This window comes from Bufo gargarizans, chromosome 4 (assembly GCF_014858855.1).
Source record: "Bufo gargarizans isolate SCDJY-AF-19 chromosome 4, ASM1485885v1, whole genome shotgun sequence".
Classification (NCBI taxonomy): Eukaryota; Metazoa; Chordata; class Amphibia; order Anura; family Bufonidae; genus Bufo; species Bufo gargarizans.
In genome coordinates, this window is record NC_058083.1 from 132,056,476 (window position 1) to 132,083,210 (window position 26,735).

Consider the following 26,735-nt stretch of genomic DNA (forward strand, 5'->3'; position numbering starts at 1 on the left):
TTATAGGGGGCGCTCCAGACTACACATCCAGACTGCTGTTATAGGGGGGCGCTCCAGACTACACATCCAGACTGCTGTTATAGGGCGTGCTCCATCCTACACATCCAGACTGCTGTTATAGGGGGCGCTCCAGACTACACATCCAGACTGGAGGGCATCCAGACATAATGGAGGGCATCATACACAGCCTTGAAAAATATGATTGATGGCCTCTGGTGACCCTCAAAAACATTTGGAGCAAGCGCCTGCTGATCTGACCATCTAAAACATTATGGGCGAGGGCCTGCTGCCGCATTGGTAACTCTAGATAACCTGGGCCGATCGTACATCCCCGAGACAGCGACGATCCATTCAGATTTCTTCCCTATCAACTTTCGATGTTATTTTCAGCACCAACCACGGTGACCACGGGTAAGGGGGAATCAGTGTTTGATTCCGGAGAGGGAGCCTGAGAAACGGCTAAGGCTACCACATCCAAGCAAGGCGGCATGCGCGCAAATTACCTATTAGGTATAATTAGGCAAGGGCCTTTAGGTGAGCTGACCCTCTAAAAGATTGTAGGTGAGGGCCTGCTGCTTAACTGACCATTAAATTTTTTTACAGTGTTCAAAGCAGGCCGGGTAGCCTGAATACTTCAGCTAGAAATAATGGAATAGGACTCCGGTTCTATTTTGTTGGTTTTCGGAACTGGGGCCATGATTAAGAGGGAAGGCCGGGGGCATCCGTATCGCGCCACTAAAGGTGAAATTCTTGGACCGGCGCAAGATGAATCAAAGCGAAAGCATTTGCCAAGAATGTTTTCATAATCAAAAACGAAAGTCGGAGGTTCGAAGACGATCAGATACCGTCGTAGTTCCGACCATTAACGATGACGACCGGCGATCTGGCGGCGTTATTTCCATGACCCGCCGAGCTGCTTCCAGGAAACGAAAATATTTGGGTGGGGGGAGTATGGTTTGAAAGCTGACAAATTACACTGTATGTCACAGATACATTTTTGAAGTGCACACGTTACACTGCAGATGTTGCCCTGGTAATGTCACTGTCACAAGCGGACACCGTCTACGGAAAAAGTACACTGGATGTCACAGAAAGTTTTTGGAAGCGCACACGTTACACTGGAGATGTGGCCCTGGTAAGGTCACTGTCCGCAGCGGACACCATCTATTGAAAAAGTACACTGGATGTCAGGTATTTTAGGGATGCGCACACTTTAAACAGGAGATATGGCGCGGATAATTTAACTGTCTGCAGCGGACACCGTCTACGGAAAAAGTACACTGGCGGTCACTGATATTTTAGGGATACGCACACTTTACACAGGAGATGTGGCGCGAATAATTTAACTGTCCGCAGCGTCCTATTACACGGAATTTAGCGCAGGATGCGCTAAAAATATATATTGCTGCTGTCACACACAATAGTCCTTAAAAGGACTTTTGGGTCTCTGAAAAGTTTTTGTATAAAAATCTTCCTATTACACTTCCTACACTGTCTGTCCCTTCCTATGCACAGCTCTCGCTAACACTGAGCAATTTAGCGCAGGTGGCGCTACAAACCTATATATAAAAATAATAATAATAGTCCTTACAAGGAATTTTGGGTCTCTGAAAAGGTTTTGTACAAAATAAATATTCAATTACACTCCCTACACTGTCTGTCCCTTCCTATGACTATGAATGAGCAGAACATGCGTCATTGGGTGCTATATAGCACCCGATGGCGCGTTCAAGCCAGACAATCACTGTAATGCCAGTAGCCAACATGGCTACTGGCATTACATTGAGGGCAGTACTTACCTGAGTGCCGAGTACCGCCATGTGCCGAGCATACTCGATCATCACTACTAAAGATATGAATGGTTGATAATCCTAATTTATCACAAATCTAGAACAGCATATAGGTCACCCCCAAGATATTATGTTGGAGTAAAGTGTTCAAAACACATGTGCCGGATTGTGAGGAACCTTCACAGCCCCAGCAACAGAGGAATGGAGCAATCTTCTTGATGAAGCAAGACAATCTCTTCGCTTGCATCATTAGTCAAGCGGCTGTTTAGGCTGTCTCCCCCTGGCAGGCTTCATGGAATATCATTACTGGTAGGACGGACATTTTCTGAGACTAGCAGCCTGGCATAAATCCCAAGCTATAGCTTTGATTGATTTCCTTGGGAACCAAACAGCAAATGCTGATATATGAGCAGCTATAGCAATGATTTAATAATTCTATTAATGAGCCAAATAAAAGTTCTGTCAAGACTCAACACTCAAGGATGTGGAACAAGTCTTCTCACGTTGCTAAGCGAAGAGATAGTCATATGGTCTCTGGTGATCAGTGATATACTCACTGTTCTTGGTGGCCAGTGGTGTACGGTAATCCATGTTCTTGATGGTCAGTGATGTAATTAATGTTCTTTATGGTCAGTAATATAATGAATGTTCTTGGTGGTCAGATGTACCTGGTGATCATTTATATAATCAGTGTCCGTGGTGGCCGGAGTTGCCTGATGATCAGTGATATAATTGAAGATCAAGGTCAGGGCCGGCTCCAGGCTCATGTGGGCCCTTGGGCGATAAAGTCTCAGTGGGCCCCTTGTGGCATTTTGCACGGCGCTTACAGCAATGAAACTGCATGTATTATAGATTAAATACTGTACCTTACACAGAGCTACAGAGCGGATATATGTGAGTCAGTCCTTATGTGCCTGCTTTTATTTTTGTACCTAGTGTTTCAGTCCCTCAGGTCTACTCACAGATATGTGTCCCCTTAAAGTAGATATGCCAAGATATGCCCACTTTATAGTAGATATGCCAATATAGGTGCCCCTCACAGTAGATGTGCCAAGCTATGTGCCCCCTTCACAGTAGATATCCCAAAATATGTGCGCCCTCACAGTTGATATGCCAAGATGTGTGCCCCTTCACAGTAGATATGCCAAGATATGTGCCCTCTTACGGTGGATATGCCAAGATATGTGCCCAGTGCCCCCTTCACAGTGGTTATGACCAGAGAAGTGAAAAAACAAAACAATAAATCCTCCTGGCCTCAGTCACCCGGCTCCTCCCATGATCTGCGCTCCCCATCAGCAGCAGCAGGATACTGTGACACATGGCGCTGCTGTGTAGGAGGAGCGGAGGCTGATTCCCGGCCTGCCCCACTCCTCCTCCTACACACATCAGCAGGACCATGTGTGAGGACATCGTGCTGCTGCTGTGGAGCGCTGGCGGCTCAATGGTGGAGCGGGGAGCAAATAGTTCCCTGATTCAGTGGCGTGCCTACGGTTTCTGGCACCACCTTCGCCCTCAATACTTTAAAAAAATTGTACCCCCTCACAGTAGTATTGCCCTCATTGTACAACCTTGACAGTAGTTTTGTACAGAAGTGTGCCCCCTCACAGTAGTTATGCCCACATTGTGCCCTCTCACAGTAGTTATACCCTCTCGGTGCCCCTTTCACAGTTGTAATGCCCTATGTGTGCGCCATTCACAGTAATAATCCCCATTGTGCCCCCTTCATAGTAATAATCCCCATTGTGCCTTCATAGTAGAAATCCCTATTGTGCCCCTTCACAGTAATAATGCCCACTGTGGCCCCTTCACAGTAATAATGCCCTCTGTGCCCCCTTCATTGTAGTAATGCCCTCTGGCTCTTTGCCCCGTCCATAGTAGAAATGCCCATTGTGCCCACTTCACATTAGTAATGCCCTCTGTGCCCCCTACATAGTAGAAATGCCATCTGTGCCCCATCATAGTAATAAAGACCTCTGTGCCCCTCCATAGTAATAAAGTCCTCTGTGCCCCTCCATAGTAATAAAGACCTCTGTGCCCCATCCATAGTAATAAAGTCCTCTGTGCCCCCTCCATAGTAATAAAGACCTCTGTGCCCCCTCCATAGTAATAAAGACCTCTGTGCCCCCTCCATAGTAATAAAGACCTCTGTGCCCCCTCCATAGTAATAAAGACCTCTGTGCCTTCTCCATAGTAATAAAGACCTCTGTGCTCCCTCCATAGTAATAAAGACCTCTGTGCCCCCTCCATCATAATAAAGTCCTCTGTGCCCCCTCCATAGTAATAAACACCTCTGTGCCCCCTCCATAGTAATAAACACCTCTGTGCCCCCTCCATAGTAATAAACACCTCTGTGCCCCCTCCATAGTAATAAAGTCCTCTGTGCCCCCTCCATAGTAATAAAGTCATCTGTGACCCCTCTGTATTAAAAACAAAAAGACATGAACTACTCACCTTGTCCCATTCCTGAAGCTCACAGTCCTCTTTTCCCTGCAGGCACAGACCGCTCTGCAGCACTGTGTGGGCGGAGCCTATGCAGATTACTGGGCTGCAGGCTCCGCCCACACAGTCCAGCAGCGCGATCCGTGCCTGCAGGCTGAATGGTGGAGCGGGGAGAAGTCTTCCTGCTTCACCAGAACGCCACTGGCCTGAAGGAGGGGAGGAGCGCTGAGAGCTGAGCGGTGAGTGACAGGACCTAGCTCTCTGCGCTCCAGCAATGAGCACTTTTATCTGTATTGATGGAAGCACTCATTCTTTCTGGCAGCTGTGCTGTGGGCACCTGCAGGAGCTGTGGGCCACGATACTTGCCCGGGAATGCCGGGTGCTGACACCGGCCTTGATCATGGTGATTAGTGATATAATTAGTACTCTTGGTAGCCAGAGGTACCTTGTGGTCAGTGCTATAATCAATGTTCTTGTTGCTCACAGTACCTGACAATCAGTCATGTAATCAGTGTTAGTGATGGACGAACATCGGCCGGGATGATTCGCGAATGCGAGTTCACGATCAAATGTTTGTGAACCGTGCGGCCCCTTTGACTTTAATGGCAGGTGAACCTGAAAAACTTTCAGGCCGTATTTGTAGCCTCCAAATACTTACTAGAAGTGCACAAATAGTCCCACAACATGGACAGTGACATACCAGAGGGGGATCATTGGCAAAAATTCCCACAAAAAAATATGTATTTTAATCAGGGGCCATTTTTATGCATCTTAAAGGGAAACTCTCAAAAATGTGCCCAGCTGGAGCCACGAAAATTTTTATTTTAGGCCACGTGAGTACAGGCCCCAAAAATTAGGCATTCACCTGACAGAAAAGAACTTGTGATTATGTGGCTGGAGGTACAGTAGGCTGTCACTGGATAAAAATTATACTGCAGGCCAGTACAAGCCCCAAAAACTAGGCATTAACCTGACAGAAAATAACTTGCGATTATGTGGCTGGAGGTATATTAGGCGGTCACTGGATAAAAATGTTACTGTAGGTCACTGGAGTACAGGCCCCTAAAATTAGGCATTCACCTGACAGAAAAGAACTTGTGATTATGTGGCTGGAGGTACATTAGACTCCAGCCTGGTGCACCTGCCCAACCCCTACCACCCCTGCGGAACGCCTGCCTCTTCCTCTGTCTGTCATTTTCAAATTGACCCTGTGCCTAAGTCCCTAGAGAAGAGCAGTATTTGTGGAAGCAGGTACAGTGCCTTGCAAAAGTATTCACCCCCCGCTTGACTTTTTTTGGTGATTTGTTACATTACAGCCTTAAGTTCAATGTTTTGTTAATCTGAATTTTATGTGATGGATCAGACACAAAATTATTGTTTAAAAATAGAAAACAGAAAATTGGCATGTGCGTGTGTATTCACCCCCTTTGTTAGGAAGCCCATAAAAAGCTCTGGTGCAACCAATTAACTTCAGAAGTCACATAATTAGTGAAATGATGTCCACCTATACTAGCCCTCAATCAGTATTTTGTGGAAGCAGGTATATCAAACCCTTCAATTTGTATTTTGTGGAAGCAGGTATATCAAGCCCCTTAATCAGCATTTTGTGGAAGCAGGTATATCGCAGTCCTCAATCAGAATTTTGTGGAAGCAGTTATATCGCAGGCCTCGATCAATATTTGGTGGAAACAGGTATATCACACCTGTTGCAATTAGTTGTTCCAATAGCGTTTGTCCCTCTATATAGCTGCGGTATCTCAGCAGAACCGCACACAACTGCTGCACAATACAAATGCACTATAATATACTTTTTATGCTAGAAAGTATATTATAAGTATATCACACCCCTCAGTATATCACACCTATCGATAGCACACCTATACCAGTCCTTAAAAGGCTTTTGTGGCCCTATTTTCTAGCGTTTGGTGTCCCTAACAGCCTGTCCCTGCTCCACACAGCAACCTCTCCCTACACTGGCAAAACACAGACTGTAAAATGGCGGCCAGAACGGGTTCTTTTATAGGGTGGGGGTGTGCTGAAACATCTCAATTTCACAGTTCTGTCCCACCTAATGGATGTGTCATGGGTCAAAGTTCAGCGCAGTGCAAAAGAATATGGCACCGGCGGACATCGACATATGTTCGCATGTTCGTAGAATCACAAACCGCAAGGCCATCTCTAATCAGTGTCTATATTGGCCAGAAGTGCCTTGGTAGTCAGTGATATAAAAAGGATTCATGGTGGTCAGAATCAGAAGCACATGGTGGTCAGTGATATAATCAATGTTCTTGGTGGTCAGAGGTACCTGGTGGGCAGTGATATAATCTATGTTCTTGGTGTTCAGAGGTACCTGGTGGGCAGTGATATAATCTATGTTCTTGGTGTTCAGAGGTACCTGGTGGGCAGTGATATAATCTATGTTCTTGGTGGTCAGAGGTACCTGGTGGGCAGTGATATAATCTATGTTCTTGGTGTTCAGAGGTACCTGGTGGGCAGTGATATAATCTATGTTCTTGGTGTTCAGAGGTACCTGGTGGGCAGTGATATAATCTATGTTCTTGGTGGTCAGAGGTACCTGGTGGGCAGTGATATAATCTATGTTCTTGAAATGATGAGTGTTATTATAGGGGGGAAATTCAGAATTTGGTTAGGTTGTGCTCAGAATGTAATTAGGTTCTTAATATAGCAAAAACGAAAGAGATTATAACTGATTTTAGGAGAACAAGGAGGACAGCACTTTCTCCTCTCTATTAGTGTTGAGCAAAGTTATAAAAAATTGAATTTGGCTGCTTCTCCGAATTTCACAAAGAAATTTGCTTCATGATGAATTACTTCCTTATGAAGCGCATTTATTTTTATGTAGCGAGCACCAGGGGCGTCGCTAGGTTAAAACATTCGGGGCCTGGGCCCCGGATGTTTTGTCCCATGCCCCGAAAGTCCTGCCTACCTGCTAGATGCAACTGTATTGCCGTACACAGAACGGCAAATACAATTGAATCTAATATTGGGACGAGGCGAAGGACCTGTGGTGACATCACAGGTCATGTGATCAGCAAAACAGGCTGTGATAGGATGACCAGGATGATGTCACCATCCAGGTCATCCTATCACAGCCTGTTTTGCTGTTCACATGACCTGTGATGTCACCAAAGGTCCTTCGCCTCTTCCCAGTTCAGGATTGGACCGGAGTCAAGAGGAGAAGGAGCCTAATGGTGATGTCTGTACAGGAGAGGTAAGTGAAGGGAGAGGCAGAGAAATGCTGGGAGTTGTAGTTATTTAACTGGGATGTATTTTAGGGCTGAAGGGAGGGATGTTATTGACATGGAACTGTGTGCTTGAGGTGGCTGGGGGAGGGAGGGATGTTATTTACATGGGACTGTATGTTGAAAGTGGATGGTGGGGGGGAATGATGTTTATGTACATGGGACTTAATGTTTAGGGTTTAGGCTACGTTCACACTTGCGTTTGGTGATCCGCTTGTGAGATCCGTTTCAGGTCTCTCACAAGCAGCCCCAAATTCATCAGTTTAACCCCAATGCATTCTGAATGGATGCAGATCCATTCAGAATGCATTCGTTCGGCTCCGTGCGGTCCCCCGTTCCATTTTGGAGGCGGACCCCAAAATGCTGCAAGCAGCGTTTTTTGTGTCCGCATGGCCTTGCAGAGCCAAACGCATCCGTTCTGACTTAGGCTACTTTCACACTAGCGTTCAGAGCGGATCCGTCTGCATTATATTGTAAAAAAAAGTGTGAAAGTAGCCTGAGCGGATCCGTCCAGACTTTACATTGAAAGTCAATGGGGGACGGATCCGTTTGTAAGATTGAGCCATAGTGTGTCATCTTCAAACGGATCCGTCCCCATTGACTTACATTGTAAGTCTGGACGGATCCGCACGGCCAGGCGGACACCCGAATGCTGCTTGCAGCGTTCAGGTGTCCGCCTGCTGAGCGGAGCGGAGGACAAACGCTGCCAGACTGATGCATTCTGAGCGGATCCGCGTCCGCTCAGAATGCATTAGGGCAGTACGGATCCGTTCGGGGCCGCTTGTGAGAGCCTTCAAACGGAGCTCACAAGCGGAGCCCCGAACGCTAGTGTGAAAGTAGCCTAACAATGTAAGTCAATAGGGACGGATCCCTTTGCATTGACACAAAATGGTGCAATTGTAAACGGATCCGTCCCCCATTGACTTTAATGTAAGTCAGGACGGATCCGTATTGGGACTTAGAAATTAAAATCTAATACAAACGGATCGGTCCTGAACGGATGCATTTGTTTGTATTATCGGTGCGGATCCGTCCTGTACAAGTACATGACAGATCCGCACGAACGCAAGTGTGAAAGTAGCCTTAGGGGGTGATGTTTACATGGGATTGTGCGTTGGAGGCGGCTGGGGAAGAGGTGATGTTATTTACATGGGACTGTATCGTGGAGGGAGGATTATAACTACAGGGAGCACTGCAAATCCAGGGGACATTATAGGCGTTCTTATTACTACTGGGGGCTCTATAGGAGGGTCTTGTAGATCTGCCTTATTTCTACTAAGCGCACTATGGGGGCCTTATTACTACTGTGGGGTCTGTAGGGAGCTTTATTACCACTGGGGGAACAATAGGGGGCCTTATTTCTACTAGGGACTCTGTGAGGGTATTATTAATATGGGCAGGGCATTGTTGAGGAGCATTATCACAGGTTGGGGCAGTGTTACTAATAAAGGCATTCTAGAAGGGAATTACTATTGGTGGGACTATGAGGAGCACTATTACTATGGGGGGCAGTAATGTTTCTTTAGGATAGTATTTGGGGGTATGGGGGGGGGGGTTGAGGTTTTGGCATAGCAAGCAGCAGGATAACACTGTGGGGACTCCAGTTGGGGGATAATGATAGAAAGTGAGGAAGCTAAGATGTCTGTGTGTCACACTCTGCAGAGACGAGGCGGCTGAGAGAAGTTGTCCAGACCGAATGGAGAAGATGATGACAGAGAGGAGACGTCACCTGAAGGCCCTGGATGTGACAGGTAAGTGCCGCTGTATAGCAAGTACAGCATAGTGCGGGGGGGGGGCATATTTATTGGGGCTTGTGCCCCGAATCTTTTGAGACCCTAGCAACGCCCCTGGCGAGCACGACGACAGGGAACTGCGATCACGCCACCTCCCCGTTATTGCTGATCGTGGCATCTGAGATTAACATTGATGGCTTTCAGGGGTTAATCCAGTAGAAAAAAACATTGCATTGGAGGTGGCTCGTATGCTTCACAGATGTCCATGGAAACACAGTGTGACACACATTACACAAGTCTGGAATGGTAACCCGAAGAAAGGTGAAGAAGCCTTGACTTCAATATCATCATAAGAAATGTTGGCTCGAATTTGCAAAAAAGTATGAACAGTGGACAGTAGAACATTAGAAACGGGTGATTTGGAGTGATGAGACGAAAGTGAATAGACTGGGTTCTGATGGGTGGAAATGGGTCTGGAAGAAAGAAGGGAAAAGGGGGCTAACGGATCGAGAAATTGAAGGAACTGTCAAGTTCTTGGGAGGAAGCCTCATTATATGGGGTTATTTCACAGCCAAAGACGTTGGATACTTGACCAGGATCGACGGTGGTCTCAATGCTGAGCTATATATGAGTATCCTACAAGACGAGTTACTTCGTACACTTAAGTTCTATGGATATGAAAAGGACGACATAGTGTTCCAGTAGGACAACGATCTGAAGCATATGTTGAGATTGGCTGTAGTGGATGGTGAGATATGGAGCTTGAAAGTCAAAAGTTCAAAACATTGTTACCCTTTTGCTTGTTAGTGTAAATGGAGAGGAAGTAGAAAGGGGAGATGATCTAAGGTTTGGGGGGCTTTATAATTCAAAATATTGTATCTTATATGGTAAGGAAGGCCCAACAAAGGCTTTTCTTTTTGAGGAAGAAAAAGAAAGCTAGACTTCCATCCCAGCTATTTTTTTAGTAGTGTAATAGAGAGTATTCTCTCCTATTGTATCACAATTTGATATAGAAATACCACTGTGGAAATAGGAGAGATATGGCTAGGGTAGGTAAGACTGCACGGACAATTGTGGGGGTTGAGCTCCCGAGTTTGGATATGGTATATGCTAGCTGTCTGTATAAGAGAGCCTGTAGAATAAAAGCGGATTCAGCTCACCAAGATTATGAGTCATTTGTTTTGTTACCACCTGGCAAAACACACAGAACCTTTAAGGCATGAACGAAGGACTGAGGACTGAGGTTGTATCAGATAATATGGCTCTTTCCTCATCATCTTATTTTCGCACATATATGCACAGGCATTTAAGAATTGATGTACTTTTGGTTATGGGTTTTGACAGGTTAGATTTGATTTCTTTTTAAATTTCTGCCTGTACTGTAGGCACTTTAGTTGTGAGTGTATTGTATGCACATGGTTCTGTAGATGACATTGTGAACATTGTACATTTCTGCTGGACAACTCTACGGCACAACAAGCTACAAGGTTAGTTGTAAGTTACAATGACAATAAAGTCTTATATTATTGTATCTATATCAATGCTGTTAGTGACCATGGGTATCTGGTGCTCTGGAATATAATCAAGGTTCTTGCTGGTCATAAGTACCCAGTAGTCTGTGATGAATGTTCTTTGTGGTCATTGATATGATCAGAGTTCCTAATGGTTTAGGTACCTGGTGGTCATTGATTTTGGTGGTAGAAGTATCTGGTGGTAATTGATATGATCGGAGTTCTTGATGGTCTAGGTACCTTTGATATAATCAGTGTTCTTGGTGGTCAGTGGTACATTCAGGATCTGGTACCTTTGCTTTATATTCCTTTTTAGTATCTTTTAGAATCCCTTGTATTACAGTAGTTGATGAACCATTACTACCTGATGCCTCCTTCTCTCTACCTACTACTCTATGTTTTCTCCTTGGTACCCTTTCACTATTCCCTGATGTCTTATTGGTGTTGAAATATTTATTTTCTCAATGAAGATAGTGACCTTTTATGATTAGAGTGATTTCATGCACAGTAGTCGGCATCAGCTCTAGTGTGGGTAACATCAACAATGCTTAAACTATGGTAAAATAAGCTATTTTGACTTTGAGGTCCCCCTCAGGACCCATGGCCATCACTATGGCTGTTACATCAGTAATTCTGCCAGTGCCTCTTCCAGTAGTAATGTCTCTTTCACCCTCTTCAACTATGTATCTTACTTTATATTTTTAGGTGCCCCTCGTGGTCCTTTCATTCTGGACCATGATGCATTATATAAGTACTGCATTCAATCCACCAACACAGTTCTAGATGTGGACTTGTTTTCATGCTTCCTTGACATGGGATTTATCAGAACCCTGGATCAGTAGGATCAGTAGGACCATCTACTGCCAAGACACTTCTTTCTTGCAGGATGATATAGTGGAGACAGGCCTCCATTTAATGGAGATAAATGGCAGTACTTTACCTGGAGAGAGCTGGTGTAGCCATGTCAGACTGAACGCCTATGGCCATTGGTATGCCTCCACAGTTAATGTTCCCAAGTTCTTCAGCAATAGCAATACTATAGGAGAAGTCCAATCCCATTCCACCATATTCTAATGTAAAGAAAAGACAAAACAATGGCCATATTAAAAAAAAAGTTCAAACCAATATGATGTACTACCCAAACCATTACAATGGATATCAGGCCTACTTTTGAAGTCCCTTGATTGATAATTTTGCTATGTCTTGAGCTTATTAAAGTTCAAAAACATTCTTCAAGAAGTTACAAGGATAAAGAAAAGAACTACAACTTTCTTTAACATGTTCCTAGTGTCTTGAGGCTTGATTGAAGGTAGGTTGGAGTCTCCAGCCAGGTTGGCATGAAGGGGTACGGTGGATCATCATCCAGATTGTGTAAGTTACTTGGGTTTTGGGTCAGGTAACTAAAGGAAGCTTTCCATGCTACCTCTACCAACATTAGGACTTCTCTTTACCATGTGACATTACATGGACACCACAAAAATCAATGTAAGTCATTTTTTATGCCTTCCTGATGCCTCCTACTACATCCCTTGTTATTGGTAGTCAGACTGATAGTAAAGCCTCCTATGATGTCTTTTTTAAGTTTTTTCGAATGTCTCAGATCGTTAAACGTTTACCTGACACATCCAATAGAGAGACATTTGTAGCACGGGACAGTATTTTTTGTATATGTTAACTTTAAGCTACTGTGGTCGGTGGGGCTACTTTTGTGGTAGTGCCCTATTTGTTAGAAGGATCCCTTGACATTAAGTTGATCACAAAATGTCTCTCTGCTGGGACCCCGGTGATCAGCTGCAATCTGTAGTTAAACCTGGCAGTAATTTTTTAATTCCCCTGCAGCACCCCCACAGGATCCCGTGACAGGTCCTCCAGAGCGAGAGACGCTCTATGTAACTGTTCTCGACTCTAGCTAAGAGATGAGCATCCCGTAAAGGGACCCCCCCCCTTTATTAAAAGATTGTGCAGTGCTATTATATTGATGACCTATCCCAGGTCATCAATATCACATCGGTGGGAGGTCCAACTCCCAGCCCTCCACGTCAATCGGCTGTCTTGAGTGCTGCTTACAAATTTACTGTACATCGTCTCCTTAGTAGAGGAGGAGCAGTGTAATCGCAACTATTCGACCCATTCAAATGAATGTCATTACACTGCACCCCTCTGCAAAGGAGACCACCGTACATTCAGGTAATCTTGAAGTGGAAGCAGCACTCAAAACAGCTGATCGGCGAGTGGTGCCAGGAGTTGACCCCCCCACCGATCTGATATTAATGACCTATCTGCATAAGTTATCATTATAACAGCACTGCACAACCCCTTTAACAGAGTGTATGGAACGGGGTTTATAAACTGGACAACCCCTTTAACATTTATTTTTTGTATATTAGCATCTTATACCTCTTTAACATGTTTTTGGTATATCTGTCATATTTATTTGTATATTTTGCATCTTTTGGCCCATTTGTAATGGCCTGGGGTTCCGTTCTGTCAGATTTCCCATGATTTTTGATGGACAGAACAGTATGTTGTATGCTGCACTCAGAGGAGGATTGGCCATAGACCTTACAGGGAAACTTCCCGGTGGGCTGATGTCCAGGGGGCCACTCAAGCCCTCCTCTCTGCCACTGGCCGAGTATATAATGAGTGGTAATTAACGCTGTGAGAATCAGGTACTCATGTACCCAGCCAGCGACCGCACATGCCCTCCTGAATTCAACTGCTGTGGACCGCACCTCCTAAGCCCCCTGCTCCATACCTTAATGAGAGACAACTGGAGGAGGAGGACAGCAAATGGCATCTATTGATGGCCACCACAGAGGAACAGCCTTTGAAGACTTTCTGTGTGTTCTATAGTTAAGTTGAGATGATATTTTGCACTATGGTATTCTGCCTTCTGCCAATTTGGACCCACCAACAACATGGGGCCACTTTTAGTTTGTACCAAGGGCCACTTTAAATTTCCAATCCTCCCCTGGTTGCAGTATTCTTGCTGTCAAAAAAATGGAAACCCAACAAATCCATCAAAGGGGTTTTCCGAGAATTAATTATTCTGGATAGGTCATCAGTATCTGATCAGTAGCCCCGCGGCCTTCTCTCAGCTTTCCCTAGGCCATGTGACGTTGCGTTCTTCGGTCACATGGAAGTGAATGGGGCTGGGCGCGATACCAAGCACAGCCACTATACAATGGATGGCGCTGTGCTTGGTCAGCAGGGAGAAGGCTGCGGCGGGGTCCCGGGTGTCTGACCCCCACCGACCAGAGGATAGGTCATCAGTAAAAACTTCATTAAAAAAAAAGGCTTCATGACTGTATGGAGGGAGTATAAAAGCAGGAGCCCATGTGCGTGACATCTTATCTCATGTACCGAACCCCAGGGCTTCTGTGTTAGTCCCTGTAAACTCTATGTACTATATTCCTGATAGTACGCAGAGCTGATTCATGTCTCTCAGCGCCCGACAGCCACTTGGCGCATAGTAAGCAGTGCACACATACAGAAATTGCTTTGCAGGTGAAAGGAAGGAGAAGGGGTCGTGACATTTTTGGAGAAAATCTAGAGTAAGGAAAATCAGATAGGTGTCCCTTTTTATTTCTAATCTGTTGCTGGTAGATTGGGGTCGGGTCAGGAAGCCCGGGAGATGGCGTTTCCTGCTGGAGTCAGCTCTGCACCTGCCGCCCTGAGCTCCGGACATGACCGAAGATGACAGATTCTGAAGGATGGCGAGATTTAATTAGCCATTTTTAATACAGCTCTCCCGAGATGTTACATAACCGAGAGACGTGCCGTTAAAGATCCCCGCATATCAGTGAGTGTATTCATGGGGGCTGGTGTGATTAACCCTCTTGTATCCAGTGGAGCATCTGTATGGAAACCTGCAGAAGAGTAACTTGAAATTCCTAAGCCTCTATGCAAATTCTGGGATCCCCCACCTACCGTTTGCGCACTGGTAGATACCACAGCACAAAAATTTACATACTGCGCCTTTATTTTTAATTTTTGCAGTGTGTGGATGAGAAATTTTATTTTTTAAAATCTCATCTACTTTGCTGCTACTTTAAAATGCTGCAAATTTGCCCTATGCAAACCCACCACGGTAAATCTGCACCATATCCTTCCCATGTGGATGTACCCTTAAAGGCTATGTCCATCATCGGGGGCGTAGAGAAGAATTCACTTCGATCCGAATTTCAAGAAAAATTTGATTTGCCACGAATCCAAATTTCCTCGCGCTTCGTGGTAGTGAATCTAATTTTCCTAACAAAAAAAAACATACCTAATCCATTTGCTCGCAGAGAGGCCACCGCAGCCATCGTGACATCATATCACGGGGCGTGGTGACGTCATCAATAGGGATGAGCGAATCCACTTCGGATGAAATACCTGAAGTCGATTCGCATAAAACTTCGTTCTGATACTGTACGGAGCAGGAGCTCCGTACAGTATTAGAATGTATTGGCTCTGATGACCTGAAGTTATTACTTTGCGAAGTCTCGCATGTTAACTTCATAAATCAATTTTTACTGTACAAAAACATTTCCCAAACTCAGGTTCGGTTCCAAGTGGTACCTTGGAACCAAACTAGAGTTTGGGAAATGTTTTTTTACTGTAGAAATTGAGTTATGAAGTTATTATGCGAAGTCTCACGAGACTGTTTGGATTACCGTTTGTGCCAAGTAAAGCAATTGTTCAACGTTACTACAAGTCTGGACTCCATTTATTCTACCTTCTACACCATCCAAGTTCAACTACTCTTTTTTGCACTGCTTCAGACTACGCTACGTCTGAGATCCACAGATATCCAGGTAGGAGCACCGTGACACGTGCATACAACATCCACAGAGACATTGTAGACCACTCTACACCACAGGGTTAACCACCCTGTTCCTCCCCATTTGAGAGTAGAGCGCTGGTTCTGCGTCTTGCCAAGACTGGAAGGTAGAAGAAGCTGGCGACAGAGCTCCTTCTACAGATTTCTCCAAATTGTCCTCAAGTAAAGCTATGTTGCTACTTCTGCATCTATAGACACTGCTGTAAGGTGAGGGACTACAGCCAAAACGCCCATCACCAAATAACCACCTGGCCAGCATCACCTAAATGCTGAATTACCACCAACCAAACTGCCTCAATATCTTTGCTGGTGCCAGAAAAGAATTGCACTAAATCCTGCTACTACTGTATGTCGTTCAACACTTCATCAGGGCCACTACCACTCCCATCTTCTATGCCAGCTTCTTAGGGGGTCTCTGCATATCCAGTCCAAACTATGCTCTGTGAATCCAGACTGATACATTGTAGCAAAGCACCAGAGAGATCTGTGCAGTTGATGCTCATATGTTTAGCTCATGCTCTTCTCAGACCACATTTAGCCTAAGCACCAGGAAATCTCCCAGCATACTCCAAATGTATTCGTAGACCCCCCCCATAATAAATCCAGTACATGCCAAAAGAGCATTTTGGGTCAGTATGTGTCGGCTGCTATCTGGGCATGATCTAGGACACTGCTTATCTTGAGCTTCCTGGTTCATGAATAGAACACCAGACCTGCTGTAAATACTGACACAGTTTTTTATTTTTTATTTGAAAGAACAATATCTTTTATTTCTACCGTGGTCAGAAATGTTTAATCTTTTCTGCATAGTTTTCGTTACTATTGCCCATAACCCATCTGTGTGATGAGTACAAGACGTGAAAGACGATACAAGAAAATCCTTCCTTTATGAAAGCTTTTAGCTTCAGAATACAATCACGAAGCCTCCTCGAGACCGTGCTGGAGATAAAGCAGCTGCTCAGATGCCTGCGAACGTCTTCCCGCGGCGTCTAATCCCATAGAAATGTATTTTGGAGCTTTCCTAACAGCTGCACAATCGGCAATTTGCAAACTTTGGATAAAAACAAGATCATTTTTCAATCACGTCGCACAAAGACATTTCGACGGATGGGAAAAACTGATTTACAAATGTCACCGAGTGTAAACAGAGCACACCGTCGAAGGAAGTGCGGAGTGTAGATAGAAAAAAAACCTTTAAAGGGGTTGTCCGGCCCAGTTTCTGGCAATCCCAATGGACGGAACTGGCACCCAATAAAAAAAAAATAATTTAAAAAAAAAAAAACATCCACCTGTCCGCCGCCCCGCCGTTCCAGCACAGCTGACCCTTTCCCGGCTGCTTCTTGGTCCTGTGATTACTGCGACCAATCACTGGCCTCAGCGGTCCACTTTTCTCTTCTTCTCCGCCCCTTGCAATAGTTGGCTATTGGTCACACCAAGGCATCACAAGGGTTAAACTTTTGCAACAGTTCAGAATTTGCAGGGACCATCCCTTCTTTTCAGACAGTCCTAGCAAATTTGGGCTGTCTGGGACTTAAATGGGTGGGGCTTATGTAAACTCTGCCCATAAGTGGGCGCTCCTGAGCCCCGAATCTACCAACTGCAATATAATGATTTCGGGATCTGAATTTTCCCAGAGATTCCTGCAGCAGTGTAAATAGTTGTCAATTATCTTCTACTGTCTGTGGATTAGCGAGTAGAGGGGGCAAGGGAACAATTTTTTGACAGGAGAGAAATGTATTTCTGCATTGCCAGGAGGAATAACAGAGGAACATGACATCTCAAGAGTTCTAGGGTAGGAATCTTTTCCCAGTGCCCACAATGGGCATGTGAGCATCGCAAGTGGACCATGCAACAATGAAAGAAGGCCTGAATCACGTTAGATCAGGTGAGCAACCAACTGTGTATGTGTCTCTAACCCGGGGAAGGGATGGCACCAGGATGCATTATGGGAAGGATCCAAAGCTGGCGTAGGCAGTGCGATGCTCTGGGCAATGTCCTGCTGGAAAATGTAGGTCCTAGCATAATGTAAAAGTGACATGTACTACCTACCTAAACATTGTACAGCAGTATGCAGTGAGCTCCCTCTGGTGGTGGCTGCAGGTAGTTCACATTTTATCAGGTAAACTTTATAGCTTTGCTTAAAGATGAAGCTCAGGCCCCAATGCACAATCTTGGACCGCCAAGTATCAGGTTGTCAGGGGGTCTCTCAGAGAAGGTACGTCTACTACAAAAGGCTACTAGGAAAGGCTTACTTCATATATAATATATTGTTCCTCCAATAGGAGCTGTACATAAATGTATGTAGTGAGCTCCCCCTAGAGGCCAGCCGAGGAGGGCAGAATGTTATCATTGACCTCTATGAGTGTGTAAAGGGAGAGCCGCTGCTATGAGGAAAAACTCTTCTAGCAGTATTGTCTATCAGGCGGCATAAACGTTGCCAAAATTCTGACAAAATATTTTGGGGGAGGGGGGAAAAATCTACTGTCTCGGTTTATGGGGGCACTCTGCTGGCACAGTTTATACAGAAAGAGTAGCATGTACAGTAATGATGACCAGAGTCTACAAAGGTGAACTTGTAAAGAAGAAACGGTAACCCTTGAAGTTGTCGGCAAGTATAAATCTTGATTAAAATGTTTTTACTGCTTTGTGTTTACAGCTCCTACGCAAACCTATGTGTCTCCGTGGTAACAGATTCCAAACCAAACCCTGTGTAGTCTGATCTTGAAGTTGTGGTCCCATTTAGTCATTTATATACAGTAGTTCAAAAAGAAATAAATAGGGGTACATGGAAAAGAGTAAGACTGATGAGGGAATACCCCTTTAAGTTTCACTGCAGCCCTTGGGATTTGTGCAACGTAACCTTCGGACAAGAAAAATTTGTGCCCCCCCCACCCTCATAGGGCACGCTGTCTCTGGAGATTATATTACAGTCTGGTGATGTGGCATTTGCAATGAGAAAACATAATAAGTAGTGTTGAGCGAACCCCAACTGTAATGTTCGGGTCTGGTACCGAACTTTGCGACTTCAGGTACCCGGACCCGAACTTTGCCGGAAAAGTTTGGGTTTGAGTTCAGTGTTCGGGCATTTAATAAAGCTTTTGAAAGGCTGCAGGGCAGTCAATCAACAAGCTTTTAAGCTGTGGGCACTTAGAAGCCATCACAGCCATGCCTAGTAATGGCATGGCTGTGATTGGCCGGTGCATCATGTGACCCAGCCTCTATACAAGCTGGATCACGTGTAGCACCGCCCATCAGCTCTGAGTAGTGTTAGGAATCTGGCTATTTGTTTTGTGGGTGACCTATTATGATTTTTTGTGGGTGCAATACACCAGCTTTGCACCCCTGACACAGAAATATAATAATAAATCTGTCTGTTAATTCTGTGAGTGACCTATAGTGATGTTTTGGGGGTGCAATGCACCAACTTTGTACCCCTGAAACAAAAATATAATAGTTAATCCATCTGTTAGTTCGATGAGTGACATATACCCATTTTGGTGTGAGATACACGTGCACTGCATATGTGACAGGGAAATTATTATAGTTAATCTGTCTGTTAGTTCAGTGGGTGGGTGGCCTGTAGGTGGGTGGCTGGGTATTTGCGCTTGCGTTCAAATGCCTGGGGTAAGGACATCTGTACGCTGCACTGGGACACGGAAGTGGAAGTGGTCGCTGATGGTGCTTGCGAAGGTCCAGGTGCAGGGTGGGAGGCATCTGGGCCTGCGCATTCGACAGGGGATTGGCCAGCACGTAACACAGGGGAAGAGGAGGCAGTGGTGTGACCCGCAGACACAGATTGTGGACCCAGGCGTTCAGCCCACCTATTACGGTGCTTTGATGCCATGTGGCGGATCATGCTGGTGGTGGTGAGGTTGCTAGTGTTCACAACCCTGCTCATTTTTGTATGGCACAGGTTGCAAATGAAATTTTTTTGTTGTCCTCACTTTCCTCAAAAAAGCACCAGACTGCGGAACACCTACCTCTTGGCAAGGGAGATTTCCACATGGGTGTGCTCTGGGGAACAGTTGCGGGCCTGTTTGGTGTGGCCCGCCTTCTCCCTTTTGCCACCCCATTGCCTCTTCTAGCCTGTTGCGGTGCTGCAGATCCCTCCCCCTCTGTACTGCTGTCCTCGTTCGCCTTGCCACCTTCCCAGGATGGGTCAGTGACTTCATTGTCCACCACCTCCTCTTCCACTTCCTCACTCTGCTCATCCTCCCGACTTGTTGACCTAACAACAACCTCAGTTATTGACAACTGTGTCTCATCGTCAACCTCTTGAGACACTAATTGCCGTTGACTTATGGGCAACTGTGTCTCATCATCATCAACTTCGTGAAACACTAATTGCCGTTCCCTACCGTCATCTTCTTGTGACTGTGTATGCTCAACAGTTTGGGAATCAGGGCACAAGATCTCATGTCCCTCTTCAAGCGAGCTTGTCGAGAGGCCCAAATGATCGAATGGTGCTGAAAAGAGCTCCTGGGAATATCAGAGTGTGGGATCACTTGTTTGGCAAGACTCTCCATGGTGGGAGGAAGTAGGATCAGGGTGAGGATTGTGTTGACCAAACTCTTGGCTACTGAGACTGGACTTGGTGGAAGACAGGGTGGTGCTTAACCGACTGGAAGCATTATCTGCTGCAATCCAACCGACCACCTAGTCGCACTGGTCTGACTTCGAGAGCGTTTTCCTGCGCCGCCCTGCAAACTGGGACATGAAGCTAGGTATTGAATTATTGTTATTCTTGTGCTCTGGCAGCAGGCACAGTTTCAATGCGCCCAGGTCCACGGCCTCTGCGTGCACCATCAGCATCATGGCCACTTCCCTGTCCCTTACTGCTTGCCTTCTTCATATTAAATGTTATATATCCTTAAAATTATGTCACACGTACAGTAGCGTAGGATAAAAAAAAGGTATTTGGGATGTGGAAACATCACACAGGAGATATACCGCAGATTATGTCCCTGTCAGCAGCGGATAATAAAAAATGACAGGGAATGTCACAGGTATTTGGGATGTGGAAACGTTACACAGAAGAAATACCGCAGATAATGTCGCTGATGTCAGCAGCGGCTAATATAAAATTACAGGGAATGTCACAGGTATTTTGAATGTGGAAACGTTACACAGGAGATACCGTTTACCACAGATAATGTCAATGCTGTCACCGGCTGCTAATATAAAATTACAGGGAATGTCACAGGTATTTGGGATGTGGAAACGTTACATAGGAGATGTACCCCAGGTAATGTCACTGTCTGCAGCGGACACAGTCTACGGAAAAAGTACACTGGATGTCACAGATATTTTTGGGATGCGCACACGTTACACAGGAGATGTAGCGCCGATAATGTCGCAGTCTGCAGCGGCCTAACTGATGCACGCTATTTAGCACAGGATGCGCTAAAAATAGATATTGCTGCCACACACAATAGTCCTTAAAAGGACTTTTGGGTCACTGACAAGTTTTTCAACAAAAAAAAAAATAATTTCACTCCCTACACTATCTTTCCCTTCTTAAGCACAGCTCTCCCTGACTAACACTGAGCCGAACACGTGGTTCTTGCCAACCAATCACTGTAATGCCAGTAACCAACATGGCTACAGCATTACAGTGAAGGGCAGTACTTACCTGCACATTTATTGGCTGCATAGCAGCCAACAAACGTGCGGGGAGGAGACTCGAGCATTGCGCTTGAGCACATGCGGTATTCGGCCGAATGAGCTTTGAGCTTTGAGATGTTCGAGCTGAACTGGTGTTCAGCCGAGAATGCTCGATCAACACACCTGAAAAACCACAAAAGATCTCAGGCTCCTCTTGCTCCCTCTTCTTCTGCGGTCTCGGCCACTTCCTCCCCCTCTGGAGTGACAGTGGCACCTGCCACCCCGCAAACAGAGGATGTGGCAGCAACACCACCACCTCCACCACCGTCACCCAGCATGTCCACACTGTCCCATGGAAGCGTCCATCCCCCAAACACTGGCCTTTGCAATGCTGTCGTTCTGTCTGGTGGAGACAGAGACTTTTTAAAACCTTATGGTGGTGGCTGTCCCACAGTACATGGTTCCCAGCTGCCACTACGTTTCCAGGCGAGCCATTGCTGCCCTGCAGAACCAAGTGGCGGACGAAATCAGGAGTGCACTGCGCAACTCCATCTGTGGTAAGGTCCACATAACTACTGATACGCGGACCAGTAAGCACGGGCAGGGACCTTATATCTCCCTAACTGCACACTGGGTAAGTGCAATGGCGGCTGGGCTGGAGTTGGATAGCAGTTTGGCGCACGTCCTTCCGCCGCCAAGGATTTCAGGACATTCCTCGTTGCCTCCTCCTCCGCTTTCTCCTCTATCGCCTCCTCATCTGGTCAGCGTAACACCTTCACCACCAACTTCAGCACAGTCAGGGGGAAACGACAGCAGGCTGTTTTGAAACTCATCTGTTCGGGGTAAATACCCCACACCGCACAGGAGCTGTGGACGGGCATGGAACAACAGACCGATGAGTGGTTGATGCCGCTGAGCCTCAAGAACAGCCTGGTGGTGTGCGATAACGGGCAAAATCTCGTAGCAGCTCTGGGGCTAGCTGGTTTGATGCACATCCCTTGCCTGGCGCATGTGCTGAATTTGGTGGTGCAGAGGTTCCTGAAAAACAACCCCGATATGTCAGAACTGCTGCAGAAAGTAAGGGCCGTCTATGAGCGCTATCGGCGTTCTCACCCTGCTGCTGCTGCTCGCCTGTCTACCCTGCAGCGTAACTTCATCCTTCCCGCTCACCGCCTCATATGCGACGTACCCACAAGGTGGAATTCCACCTTGCACATGCTGGACAGACTGTGCGAGCAGCAACAAGCGATAGTTGAGTTTCAGCTGCAGCACGCACGGGTGAGTCGCTCTGCGGAACAGCACCACTTCACCACTGAGTGGGCCTCCATGTGGGACATTTGTGCTGTGTTGTGCTGTTTCGAGTACTCCACCAACATAGCCAGTGCCGATTACGCAGTCCTCAGCGTTACTATCCCCACTTCTATGTTTCCTTAAAAAAACACTTCGGGCGATGATGGAAGAGGATGTGAGGAAGAGGGATCATTTCAACGGTTATCAGGCCAGTCATTCACAAGTGGCTCGGAGGGTGGTTTCCTGCACCAACAGAGGCCAGGTACACAGCTGTCCAGCCAGGGCACAGTTCTGCAGGATGAGGAGGATGATGATGAGGAGGAACCGTGTTCACAGCAGGGTGGCACCCAAAGTAGCTTATGGGCATCAATGGAGCGTGGCTGAGGGGATACAGAGGACACAGATGATACACAGAGGACAGCTTGTCGATGCCTCTGGGCAGCCTGGCACACATAAGCGACTACATGCTGCAGTGCCTGCGCAACGACTGCCGAGTTGCCCACATACTAACCAGTTCTGATTACTGGGTGGCCACCCTGCTAGATCCCCGCTACAAGGACAACGTGCTGTCCCTAATTCCGTCACTGGAGCGTGATCGGAAGATGCGCAAGTACAAGCGCACGCTGGTAGACGCGCTGCTGATGGCATTCACACCTGACAGCGGGGGCACAGTGGAAGCAGAAGGCGAAGGCAGAGGAGGAGGAGGAGGAAGAAGTCGCCAATGAAGCTGGGGCACTGCCAGCACCTCAAAACGGAGGGTTAGCATAGCCAAAATGTGGAAAAGCTTTTTCAGCACTCCACAACAACCAGCACCACCAGAACGTCTTAGCAGGAGGCAGCATTTCACCAACATGGGGGAACAGTACGTGTGCACACGCCTACACATACTGACTGATGGGTCTGCCCCATTCAACTTCTGGGTCTCCAAATTGGACACATGGCCTGAGCTTGCCCTTTACGCCTTGGAGGTGCTGGCCTGCCCTGCAGGAAGTGTATTGTCCAAACGTGTTTAGCATGGCAGACAGGTTGATCACAGACAAGCGCAGCCTCCTGTCCACAGCCAACGTGGACAAGCTCATGTTCATTAAACCGAACCAGGCATGGATCCCACAGGACTTGTCCGTACCTTGTGCTGAGTAGACAAGTATACTTGCCGCATCCAGCCATTGTTAGACTCCAGCGCACTTTCTCTTTGCATTCTCTTTTTTATTACCCAATGTTTTGGGGTCTTCCCAAATTTATAAAAAAAATAAAAGGAAAAAAAAATAAAAATAACAAAAATAACAAAAACAGTGTTGGCTACCTCCTTCACCGCTGCTTCCACCTACACCACCATGTCCACTGCCTCCTCAACCTCCTACTCCACTTTGACCTCCGCCTCCTAGTTCAAGATTATTATTTTAATTTTCTTTCTATTTTATGTTATTTTAGGTCATTTCCCTATCCACATTTGTTTGCAGGGCAACTGTCCTGCTCTTACCCCCATGTTGCTTCCTTTTTCCGCCCTCTAGCCCTTAGTACTACTATTTTACAGCCATTTTAGTGCCCCAAAGTTCAGGTCCCCATTTACTTTAATGGGTTCGCGTTCGGTTTCGAGTTCGGGTCAAGTTCGGGTCCTGAACCTGAACTTTTACCCGATGTTCGGCCGAACCCAGCGAACCCGAACATCCACGGGTCCGCTCATCCTTAATGATAAGGTTCCTCTTCTCCTCCACACCGACACCTACTCAGACACTTAGTGGGTCATGCAGGGACTTGTAGTTCGCCAGTAGCTGAGCCGTGCTGCAGTGTTACTTTCCTATTACAGCTGCTGCATATATTACAGCTTTTCTTCTGGGATTTTGCACGCTGTAGATAAGGATAAAAGTGGAAAAGAAAAAGTACGAGAAGAGTGATGACCAGGAGACTAGCTGCGGTGGTGGTGGTGGGGGATCTGGCCGCTCTCCACCATTATCTGCAGTAAATCACACAAAGCAGGTAGCGCAGCTCCACTACATGAAAGCAAATGGATTTTTCCCATCATGTGCTAAACACTATAAAGCAGAATCTGGGCACTGTGAATTCCACAAATCAATGTCCTCATCTACAGGTAAATCGCACCATAGATGAATAAAGCAACGCATTTCGAGCCCAAATTATGGCCATTAACCAATGCAGGAGGCTCCGACCTAAGAGTACGAACCGCACAAGACTCATCTATCTGCCAATGTTAAAGGAGAAGATTTTTCCCGTGAACCCAACACTGTGCAAAATTTCGGCTCCCATCGGGTAGTAACTCAGCTTTCCCAGACTCATGGCAAATACTCTGGTTTTGTATCACTGAATAATACTGTAAATATATTTGCCTTTTAACCACTTTCCTACTGCCCTTCGACTATATATTTTGGCAGTAGGGACTTGGCGCCTGCCCCAAATTTAAACACCCTCCTGATTTCTGCTGTTTTAATGGCAGACATTTAAGCCCTCAGATGCTGTTGTCATACATGACCACGACATATAAAGGAGGCTTTCCCCGGGGGCACTTCCCTGCCAGGGCCCAATGTCTCCCTTGCATAGAGACTGGGGAAGCTGTTCCTCTAAACCAGGGATGGCCAACCTGCGGCTCTCCAGCTGTGGTAAAACTACAATTCCCACCATGCCCTGCTGTAGGCTGATAGCTATAGGCAGTCTGGGCATGCTGGGAGTTGTAGTTTATAAACAGTGGCGTACACAAAATCCATGGGGCCCCAATGCAAAACTGATCCATGGGGCCCCCTCCCTGTTGCCCCCCCCCCAACCTGTCGCAAGAATTTACTTGGGCCCCCTGGATTGGAGTTGATATTGCTCCGTGCCTCTCTGTGACCTTTTTACTACAAAATCACAGTAAGATAAAGTTGTCACCGTGATTTTGTAGCAAATAGATCACAGAGAGGCACGGAGCAATATCAGTCATGTTAATGCTCTGTGCCTCTGCTGTCCGGAGCCGGGCATGGCTCTCTTTCACGCAGCAGATTACCCGCACAGGATCCGCTCATGTGAAAGAGCCCTAAGCCCAATGCATGGCTACACTGACCCAGTCCTAATAAAATCTGGTCCTACCTCATCCAGGGTGTCGCTGGCGTCGGCGTGATGTCCACTGGATCCAGAACAAGAGAAAAAAAGAATAATCACATAAGGAAGAGATGGTGACTGCCCCTGTCAAATCACCAGCAGGGGGCGCTGTGCTGGCCTGTAACACTGAGCCATGCCAATGTATAGCATACATTTCCCCTAAGTGCTACTACTACACAGTACTAATGCCCACCTTGTGGCCCCTCACAGTAATTAAGCCCACCTTGTGGTCCCCATCAAAATAGTTATGTCCTCCTTGTGGCCCCTCACAGTAGTTATGGCCAGATATATGCCCCCCTTACAGTAGTTATGGCCAGATGTATCCCCCTCACAGTAGTAATGCCCAGATATGTCCCCCTCACAGTAGTTATGCCCAGATATGTGTCCCCCTCACTGTAGTAGTTATGTCCAGATATGTGCCCCCTCACTGTAGTTATGGCCAGATATGTGTCCCCCTAGGAGAGGGGGCAAAATTGAATATATATACAGCGGAGGCAAAAAATGGAATATATACACAGGGGACAAATGGAATATATACACAGGGGACAAATGGAATATATACAAAGGGGGCAACATGGATATATATATTTATCCATTTTGCCCCCTCTGTATATATTCCATTTGTCCCCTGTGTATGTATTCCATTTTTTACCCCCTCTGTATATATTAAATTTTTGTCATTTTTCCAAATATTTCATTAAATTTGCCCCCAGGGTCGGGCCCCTATGAAGGATTTGCCGCACTGACAGATCCTCCTTGTGTTATGAGCCGGCACATACCCAAAAAAAAAAATTACCTACTCTCTGAACCTGCTTTGCTCCCGCCGTCTTGTTCATAATCCCGTCTTCTGGCGTGCGTTGGCCGCGTCATCCCGTCAACCAGCATGATCCCGCGAGACCTGGCGCGGCGGTCACGGGTCTGGAGCAAGGCACTGGCAGCAGCCCTGGATGGGTGGAGGAGGGGCCAGGCACAGAAGCCGGGGCCCGACCGGCCATATAATATTAAAACTTTAAAAATCAATTGCGGTGGGGCTGCGGGCCCCAGCTGCCTTGGGTACAGCACTACTGCAGGGGCCAGGGGTCCACAGGCGGCCGGGCCCCCTGTATGTACACGCCTGAGCTGGAGAGCCGCAGGTTGGCCATCCCTGCTCTAAACGATCCAAGGCTATCACAGCATTAATTCCCATGGAG

General features: G+C 46.5%; 1 protein-coding gene across 1 annotated transcript in view; it reads right to left on the reverse strand.

Annotated features, from left to right (window-relative positions):
- Nucleotides 1-26,735, reverse strand: part of LOC122936119 (probable acyl-CoA dehydrogenase 6) — a 111,495-nt gene that overhangs the window by 25,663 nt on the left and 59,097 nt on the right. The window contains exon 4 of the mRNA XM_044292139.1: nt 11,677-11,806. Within this exon, the coding sequence (XP_044148074.1) occupies nt 11,677-11,806 (130 nt within the window). The remainder of the gene's footprint in view (nt 1-11,676; nt 11,807-26,735) is intronic.